The 10509-nt window shown below is 35.2% G+C and overlaps 1 protein-coding gene across 1 annotated transcript; it reads left to right on the top strand.

Annotated features, from left to right (window-relative positions):
- The first annotated feature begins 9854 nt into the window (after positions 1 to 9854).
- On the top strand, positions 9855 to 10509 carry LOC148873788 (uncharacterized). The gene is made up of 2 exons (XM_088943492.1): positions 9855 to 9963; positions 10124 to 10509. Exons 1-2 carry the CDS (start codon positions 9855 to 9857, stop codon positions 10507 to 10509), a joined length of 495 nt encoding a protein of 164 aa, XP_088799618.1.

Here is a 10509-nt window from a genome sequence, read left to right as displayed (position 1 = left end):
GTCGTACCTACGCTTCGCTAATCGCTACTACTGTAATCTCGACCAGTCGACCTTCGTACCTTAGACCCCACCCCCATCATACGATACAAACAGAAGCCACGTGGCCCACGTACCGTGTTGTCAGACTCGGACCGGACGTAAAACCGATTTGATAGTTAGGCCGTTTAGTAAGAGCTCGGATCCCGGATCTCCTCCTCTCACATCAACTCGACACTACCGCCGTGTATGGAGAACATCTCCCAACAACGAAAATATTCTCAGTTGGAGTTCACCTCTCCCCCACCCGCTCCACATGAACATCTATCATGATAATAATATATTTTTCGGAGAAATACGGATATATCCAATTTAATTCTATATATTAAAATTTTTTTATATTTTATTTTTATAAAAATTGTTTTTTATATGCTATATTTATTTTTTATGAATATATGATATTAGAGATGTATTTAAATATTATATATAATTTTTGTATTTTTTATATTTTTGTATGTTTTTATTTTTTTAATTTTTATTACTATTCAATTATAATATCAAGGATTAATATATATAACTCGAAAGGTTAAATTATTAACTAACCACCAAATAAAAATAACAATACAATTTTTGGATTGATTTTAAATTTATATTCTTTTTTTGAAAATATAAGATAATTTTATTGAAGATATGATATGAAAAAAATATGATATATGAAAAATAACCGACCAATAAACAGGAATCATAAACATGATAACAAATAAGGTGTTATTTATGAAAATTCATGGATGAATTTTGATTTTTCAAAACTCTTTCCATAATATATTTTTTCAGCATCATAGATTTTCCCCTTTACTGAAATAAGAAACTAGGTATACAATAAAGAAAAAGCATACAAGCAGACCCCAATGCCAAAACACAACCTATCCGCCACCGAATAGGACTAGAGACAACACGAACGAGGACAAGTCACAATAAAACCCCAAGTATGAGACCTCAACCAACCAAACTACAATGGCCAAAACGCACCCCAAAAAAAAACACAAGGATGTCGACAACTAGTATAGCAAACAGAGTTGTTTCTGCCTCTACCTCGTCTACCCCATCCCCATGATGTTGCATGCCCTACGAGGAAGAAAAATCTACTCCCGAAACACATTGGCCTTCACCTCGTCAGAAAACATAGCTTTAAACCAGTCCTACACAAGAGTAGCAGTGGCAATTGGGCGGGTTGGGTTGGGTTGGGTTGGGTTGGGTTTGGGTTGAGCTTCAACTCAATCCATTTAATCTGTCAACCCATTAATAACCCAATTGTATAAAATTATATGAATTGGGTTAAACCCAAACCCGCTTTAATGTAATCCAATCCGCCCAAACCCATTAATTTTATATTTATGGATTTAAAAAACAAACTAACTCTCTCTTAACAAATAAGTTGGGCATAGCTTGGTGGTAATTGTAGTTACTATTTACATAAGTGGTGAAGGTTTAAATCACATTACATGCATGTTATTTTTACACAAGCGGCGAAACCATTTGACTATGTCCGGATTTCGGGTTTGACCGAACTAATTAGGTTCAAACCAGTCAAACCTAATTGTATTATCTTTGAACTAATCACATCAAAGGTGGTTGAACCGTTTAGATTCGGATCGGTCCAGCCAAATTGGACTAGTTGAACTGGTCCGAACTCGGGTCAAATTGATTTGGATTTATGTTGGGTGAAATGTTTTGATTCAAGACAAAACTAAATTTAGTCAATAATTAATAGAAAACTAATGCATTAATTTTAAATTATTTAATTCAAATGAAGAAAATTAAAAAAAAAAAAGGCTAAGGATTTAATACTTATGTCCGTAATAGTTATCCATAACCCAACCCAATCCAACCCATTTAAATGGATGAATTAGGTGATGGGTTGATCACACAACCCGCCAAGTAATTGGACGGGTTAAATACTAGGTGGGTTGGGTGGAAAATTGCCACTCTGGACAAGAGATTCTTGTTCTACTCGGTAAGACACTCTGAGGAGCTTCCCAATACAGATCGCTTTATCCTCTTGAGTCTTGATCAGCACTAATGGACTTTTTCGGACGATCTTTCTCCTTTTGTTGGTCGGACATGGGCTCACTTACCAGATTCCCTCAGTACCAGGCACCCCATGGGCCAAAGAGGATGCCAAAACTAATTGTAGGATTCACTGTTGGTTGGTGGTGCTTGGAAATTCCGATTCTCGTCATCATCTTACTGAGGACTCTTGATACTCTCGAACCTCCGCCAGATAGATTTCAAGGGAACTTAACCTTGGGAGGTCAAAGGATTGACCTGGACCCAAAAAGGGAAACACAACCCAACTAAGCCTTCCCTGCCCATCTACCCAACTAAATTTGTATTTTTATTACCAATAAAAACAATTATTTTGTGACAAACATTATTTTTTTAATATGGTTAATTAATATGTGATTCAATAAAGAATAGGAGTTAATATGGTAGTTCAAATTATACTTTGTACCCTCACAATTAAAGAGGAGTCAAATTCAAAAGTACGGATATATAGTTAATGATAAGATTCAATATATATTAACGAGAGTTAATACATTAAATATAAAACTTAATGAAAGAAATTTGAATGAAAAAAAAATTGGTTGTTCAAATTGCATTTCTATCCTTACAATTAAGAAGGACTAAATTCAAAAATTGGAGTACTTTAAAGCCATTTGATTCCACCATTTCAGTTGCTATCAAGCGGTCCCTACGACATGGGTTGAACAATCAACCATCTAGTGGATTGCTTTGCTTGATTAAATGCAAGAAACTATACGAGTAAAAAAATAGTTTTGATAAATGATTTAGATTATCTTTCAAACTTATTTTACATAAAATTAAAATGGATACCGTAAAGTTCAGTTTGTTTTGCAATGCAAATTTTGGTATAAATGCATGGGAGTGCAAATATGCTGGATGTAAATTATAATTTACTTTTTCTTTATATTTAACATTGTCTTATTTGTTTAGAAAAGTTTAAGGGTAATCATGGGTTGAGTCAGGCTTAGCAACTACGATAGGCTTGGACAAGCCTAGCCCTCAAGCTTGGAATTAATATAAGTCCATTCCCAAAGCTATATAGGCCCAAACTAGGCTTATATATCAAAGGTCTTAACCCCACATCACATCCCAAAAATTGCATTAATGGCACTAAATATAGGTCTTAAATCTATATATATACTATCTATAAAATAGCGAATGTCCCTTTTTTCTAGAATTTTCATTGGACATTTTCTACTCCCTATTTAAGCAGCATAAAGAGGGCATGTATGCCTTTTAGTCTCACTCTAAAAACTGTCCACTTATAACAGTTAAGAAACTATCCATTTATAACTGTTCAAAAATTGTCCATGAATTGTAAATAGCTTTGTCTTAAAGATACTGTCACATTCAAATGCATGCACATATTTACCAGTGATACAAAAAGAAGCATACTTTAATAATTTATGTAAAGTATAAACTACCAAGAAACAATTGAAATTTGTTAAAAGGGATAGGTTAGAGTCTATTTGGTTATTGGTCAAAAACTCAGAATCAAAATCGGAATTGAAATTGAAATCCCCTAGAATCGTAATTGTAATTGCCTATTCCCCACCTATTTGATTAGAATCAAAGTTCCATAAGATATGCATGATTCCCAAGAAGGGTTGACGTCACTTAAAAGAGAAATAGGGTTTGGCGTTGCTAAGCCACATGTATTTTTCTTTTTTGGGAGGTTAATTACTTAAACTGCCCCTGAACTAGCAATTAAATAAAGTTGTCTAAGTTTAAAATCCTACTTAAATTACCCCTAAGCTTTCAGAAAATTGAGAGCGAGGGAGGTGCCGTTGAGATGGATGGAAATGGACAAAAAGTCCAGTTTACCCCTAAACTTAAGTTCCATTTTTTGTTGGACCGGTTTGATTAAAAATACCCTAGGCTGGCCAACAATGAACGACTCACTGGGTTAGATGTAGATTTAGAGAAGTTATTTATATGATCCGGTGCCTCACCTTGTCATTGCAACACCAAATGCCACTAGTTTGGTGAATGGCAAATGGCTGCAAAGAAAAAACAAGGGAATAATAAATCGGAAAAGGATACATGTAGTCTCTTCCAACTTGCAACTCTTTGTTGTCAAGTTGCTTTCAAGAAAACGATGCCCAAAAGTTACTGATGGATGCATATGGATGTATGCATTTAATGGCGGGTTCACGTGAGTTCACATCTGTGCTCCACAACGTCCCACAACACATCTCCGCCATATATTGGGAACATCTCCCGATGATGATATTATTGGTTTTGGTATTATCATCGAAAGATGCTTCTAATACACGACGGGAATGTGCTTTGGGGTGCCTCCTTGTGCTGGGGCATAAATCTGAACTCAGTCCATGTTCATGTTTATTGCAAGGCCCATTCGAACTGTCTTTATAGCCTTGCATTGGAAATACTTTCCATGAAATAAAGTACAGATGTATGAAGATGTTCCCAATCGAACGGGCTTGCACGGACTGAAGCCAATCTCAAGAATAAAGACACCTTAGAACATATGCAACTCTTAGCTACAATAAGGGCACCAATGCTAGCTCTTCAGTATTCTCGGGTCAATGAATCTCTAACCCTAGACCTTTGCATGTGTTCCTTTGAAATTACATGAGACGTTTTCACTTTTCTATCACATGTGCATATGGAGAGAGAGCACTTCTCAGTTTCATGCTAAGTACAATTTAACCATTCCATCTAAAGCCTCTTTGATTTGGAAAAGGGGCAAATTTCATAGTACTCAAATACTTAATTTTCATTTGAGAGTGTTTATTTGAAAAATAAATGAGCACTTATGAGCATTTGATGAAAAAGCACTTATTTTAAAACATGTGTAGTATAGGTATTTTCAAAATGATGTGGCAGGTCAATATAAGCCAGAAAGGAAATAAGCACTTAAAAATAAGTCCAAAAATTTGGACTTTTCAAACAAGTATTTATTCTGAGAATAAATATTTATTTTGGGCTTATTTCTTAAATGCAAATAAGTGCTTATTGATGTGGTCGCAACCCAAAATAAGTGCTTATTTGAATAAACACTTATTTTTAAGCACTCCCAAACTTAGCTTTAACCTTAATCTGATTTGTCAAAATAAATGGTCAACCATCTTATTAGCCATCCTGCTAGATTCAACATCTTCTGCAATTTCGCAAATATGAATGAGCTTGAGTTTTGGACGGAAAAAAAAAAAAAAAAAAAGATTTCAAGCGGTTGAAAAGAAGGCAAATTCATTTACTCTTAGGTGGCATTTGATAACCTATTTCAGACCTCCAAATTCTGAAATAGTTTCTTTTCAGGTGCCACCTTTGTTTGGGTGTGCATCTTAATATTAAGTCTAAACTGCATTTTCAGGTCTTAAAACGAAAGTGGTTGGGCGAGTGCTTAATGCGCTCAGAGGCTATAAAGACCTCGGTAAATGACGATATTATCCTCATGAAAAATTAAAAATGACAACAATTTGTCATTCACATAAAACCCAAAAAAAAAAGGTCATTCACCCCATTTTTGAACTGAGAAGAAGCTCACCGCCATCCTCTCTATGAGCAAGCTTCACCACCATTTCTCTGTGAACCTTCACTTCAAACCAAATATGCTCTTTGAAAGGTATGTTTATTTCTTTGAACTAAAAAACCTTCTCTTCAAACCGAATCTGAAGAAGCTCCCTCAAAAACCCTTGCAATCTTCAGTTTTTTTTCTTTTGTATTGCCATGCTTGTTAAACATGAATATTTTATGCTATGACTCCATTCAAATTCATTTTCTTTATAGTATATGGATAAACATGAAAGATTTTCGTTTGGTTTGCTTTACCCATATTCTCTATAAGATTTATGGATTTTCGTTTGATTTGTGGTATATGGATAAACATGAATATTTTATGCCAACATACCTTGAGGTATGTTGCCATATTTTTTTAGGGATAGAACTCCCTCTTCTATGGTCACATAGTGAGGGAATAGGGCTTTTCAAAGAACTCCCTTTTGCGACTATTCCCCAGGATGTCATCATGGAGGCTCTGAGAATCTTAAATTAAACCAATTCATTTGTTGGTGTCAAAACCAGGGTTTCTAATTTATAGGGTTCATTGAGATGTTTGATGTTTCATACCTGAAGCTATATGTCTTTATTACATTCTATTTTACACTTCTACTCAGTTTGTATTAGAATAACCCAAATCGGTTGAAAGTAAGCCCTCCCTCTCAATGCTTTCTCAATGGTTTATGCATCTCTATATGATGAATTTTTTCCTTATATTTAAAAATGACTGGAACTGACCATTGATGTTTATGAGTTTTTTTTTTTTTTTGGTAAAGACTTGATTCATAAGCAAAGTCAAAGAAATGCTTGATTGACAAATAATCAGAGGGATAACAATAAAATGGGTCACAAAGTTAATTTTTAAATATGAATCAACAACAGTGTTCATTTTCCTTATTGACACAAAGGCCTACTTTCATGTAGCTTAGTTTCTTTATAAAATGTAATCAGAAATTTAATGGAGATGTTTCTAAATTTTAGCAAACCCATAAACAAACTTTAGGTTTTATGTAATAAGAAGGCCCAGCGTAGAAAATAAGTAAAATAATGCAATTACATGCATCATCCAAAAAGTAAATAGACAAAAATGGAACATTAGGTAAATCTCCTTAAGATGTTCAAGTTCAACAAGCAAGAAATTACAATTGGTTTTTGCCATAAGAAGTAAAACACGTAGATACCATCTCAATGCTAGTATATTATGTTGGTATGTCAATTTTTAGTGTATGCATCTTTACATTTCCAACACCCTGTTTAGCTATTTTCTGTCATTTTTCGGTAACATAACAGAAGAAACTTCATAGGCAAAAATGAAGAACTCCCTTCCACGGAGAAACCACAAAGGTACTGAACTTTGGAGGAGAAAATTTCTGGCCTTGTCATTCTATAGGGAAAAAATAAATTTAGTGGGTTTACCATTAAACTGAGATCAAGTGAACAAAGTTTCATTCCATGCATATGGAGTGAAAGTACAATGTAACAACAGGTGATTCACAGATTCCTCCACCCCGTTTCATATAACACAATACAATGAAACACTCACCACACCTCTGTTTAAGAGTTTGTCCCTAGTAAGGATCTCATTTAAGTAGGGAGACCAAACAAAAAAGGTACCTCTGAGAGAATGTATTTGCACCAAAGTATGCCTGTACCAAGCTCCTAAACTTACCGAGTCAACTTGTTATGAAAAGTTTTGACAGTAAAATGCCTTAGACTTCTCTTCTAACCAATCTTCTGTCCTCTCAGTTAGGGTCAAATTGCATATTGTATGTAGAGTGTCTGAGGCAGCTTTAAGAAAGTCTCTACTTCCTAGTTTCAAAGTACTTCTGACTTCTAAGAACAAGGTCCCATACACAATTCCCATTAGAAACCTACACATAGTCAGCACATATTCAGAAACCTATGTTTCAAAGTACATAGGCAGCTTTAATCTCCACACAATTATAGTCCAAACAGTCGTAAGACTGATTTGATTCACTTGGCTCCCACCCCATGTTTCTTGAGTCGTACTTTGCTTTTGGCTCTAGTTATAACCAGTAGACTTCCATAGAAAAATTAGATTCTGATAGCTAATGACTATGAAGTCAAGGTTCTCATTGTTCATTTGGCATCTCTCTCACAAATTTATATTAATCAATCCAAAACATTTACACCCCCATAGGTCTTACATTTTATTGAATTTACACCCCCAAAGGTATGTTTATTTTGCTGATATGAGTATGTTTAAAAATATGAGTATGCTTATTTTGCTGATATAAATATGAGTATATTCTATTATTTCTCTTTCTTTAGCTTTGAGAAGCTTCTTTTTGTTATAACTCTTTATGCTTTGAGATTGGGTTTTCTATTTTTTGACATAGGTCTTGCATTATCATTTATAGGGGTTAGGAATGGCCTCTGGAGATAACTTTGATAGAGCCACTTGGAAGGACCCGACCCTACAAAAACTATTGTTGAACTTCTGCATTGATGAGGTGTCCACACATGGGAGATAAGGTGGGTCACTTAAGAAATAATCATGGGCACAAATTCAGAAAAAAGGTCATGGAAAAGCTCCATAAGAATTTTTCACAGAAGCAACTTAAAAATGGCTTCGATTATTTAAAGAGAATATCAATTATGGGTGACCCTCGTCAATAGGACTAGAAAAGGATACAACCCATCTACTGGTATAGTGGACTGGTCAAATGACCAGTGGGAAGAGTTCTTGAAGGTAACTACTTTGAGTTTTTGTTGTTGTTAGGTAATGTATATGTGTGTAGGATCTAATAGGATGGGTTGTTTGTTTGTATGATAACAAACCTAGCCAAATGCGAAGGTTTTTATGTATGCAGGACTCCAATTTGCCAATAAGTGTAGAGTATTGTTTGATGGGGTCTATTCAACTGGTTTTGATGGTGAGACACTAGATGGTGATCCTATTGACATTAATGATACACCTATCACACTTCCCACAAGGTCTCAGCCTCAAAAACAGTAGACTTTTGAGGAGTCTATAGGTCCAAGTGAACGCCCCTCCAAGAGGCAAAAAAAATTCACTAGTGAGCTTGATGCTAAGATGGAAAAGCTTCTTGATATTATGATTGCTGAGGATAGAGGACCAACTGTAGAAGAATGTGTTCAGAAGCTTGATAATTTTGGTTGGACACCTAGTACTCCTTTATATGTAGACGCTTCGGTCATCTTTGCGGAAAGCCCGAAAGCAAGAAGGGAATGGATCCGTTGGTGTGGTTCTTATGACACACCCAATAATGAGGCGATTAAATGGTGGATATGAGTTTATGCTAAGAGGATGAACATATTGTAGGACTTGTTCGTCGGTTTTAATCGTACTTGGACTTGTTGTTTTGGTTGATTAGATGGAACTCCTTTTTTTTTTTTGTTAAACAGTTTGGTATGATATACTTGCATTATACTTGTTGGGTTTTGTTTTTTTTTTTTATATTTTGAGTATGTTTACACAAACTTGATGAGTTTATTGGATGAAAATAATATTTTGATATTTCTCTTCAACATGCTTATATATTTGCTTTTAGATTAATCTCAATGTGGAATGTAACCATCAGGTACCTAAAAAAACATGTTGACACCTAGGATGAAGAGGTTGGGTAGGATTATCCTCATATATTGGTATATGAAAAAACTTTATGAAGGCGCATTCCAAGGGTGCCAGATTGTGAATATGCACTACCCGGTTGTCTTTATACACGTGAGCTATTAAATGGAAACAACCAGCAAACCATCGAGGTGATGAGGATGCCAGTTGAAGCATATGTACGGAACTGTGGTCATTTTCCTAATCGTGGATGGTTGCATGATAGCCGATACATATCAGTGGAGGAGAAGATGGCTATGTTTTTGTTGTGTTTAAGCCATAATGAAAGGTTCTCTATTCTGAAGAGAAGATTCCAGCACTCCACCCAAATAGTGCATACATACTTTCATCAAGTGCTATCTACTATGATAGAATTTGCACGAGAAATGATCCCCCAACTACATATGATCCAAATCCAAACATCCCAGGGCACCATAAATGATTCGGACAACTATTCAAGGTAAATAATTGACAATATCACATAAGTTTCATAATTTTGATTGGTGTAGGGGTTGAAATCAAAACTAGTTATTTTCTTTTATTGTCGAAGGGTGTTGTTGGTGCTTTAGATGGGACACTTGTTCGTGTTGTGGTACCACTGAAAAAACAACTAGCATACCGAGGAAGAGGAAGGAAATAATGTTTCCAAAATGTGTTGGTTGTTTGTGATTTTAATATGGTGTTTACATATGTTTACACTGGCTGGGAAGGAACAACACATGATGCTAGGGTTTTACATGAGGTTGCATACAACCCTATCAACAATTTTCCATTTTCACCTACTGGTAAGAATGGTGTTGTATGGGTGTTTGTTTTTTTTAATAAATTCATTTGTTTGATAGTTATATTTGATTGATACAAACAAGTACTATCTTTGCGATATTGCATATGGAAATACAAGACACTTTATGGCACCCTATCAAAATGTGTGATATTGGGCATCAGACTTTCATCGTGAGTGTGCTAGGACAAAAGAAGAACGATTCAACCAGGCAAATGCAAAGTTAAGAAATGTAATTGAGAGATTGTTTGGTGTTCTGAAAGCTCAGTTTCCAATTTTTAAACGGATGGCGCCTTTCAATCTCCATGTCCAATGGGACATAGTCACTGCATGTGTCGCTATCCACAACTATTTGAGAAGGGAATCAATAGTTGATACTCTTTTCAATGAATACGACGAATCTAATATGCAAGTGATTAATGAAAATGTAGAAGTAGAGACAGAAAAGCATGATGATGGAGAGACATCTTATGGGCGGGCTGATGCACAGTTCATGGCTTCATTGCGAGAGGAAATTGCACAAGAATTATTAAATAGGAACATGCATTGA

Source organism: Nelumbo lutea, chromosome 1, assembly GCF_056320005.1.
Source record: "Nelumbo lutea isolate HS-2025 chromosome 1, American lotus-T2T, whole genome shotgun sequence".
NCBI classification, from domain to species: domain Eukaryota; kingdom Viridiplantae; phylum Streptophyta; class Magnoliopsida; order Proteales; family Nelumbonaceae; genus Nelumbo; species Nelumbo lutea.
The sequence above is the reverse complement of the archived record's forward strand: the minus strand, read 5'-3'. Positions and strand labels throughout refer to the sequence as shown.

Excerpts from the sequence above, each read along its gene's own strand:
- LOC148873788 (XM_088943492.1), top strand. The coding sequence starts at position 9,855 with ATGGTGTTTACATATGTTTACACTGGCTGGGAAGGAACAACACATGAT. Across the intron at positions 9,964-10,123 it reads TTTTCCATTTTCACCTACTG|ACTTTCATCGTGAGTGTGCT; the intron begins GTAAGAATGGTG and ends ATTGGGCATCAG.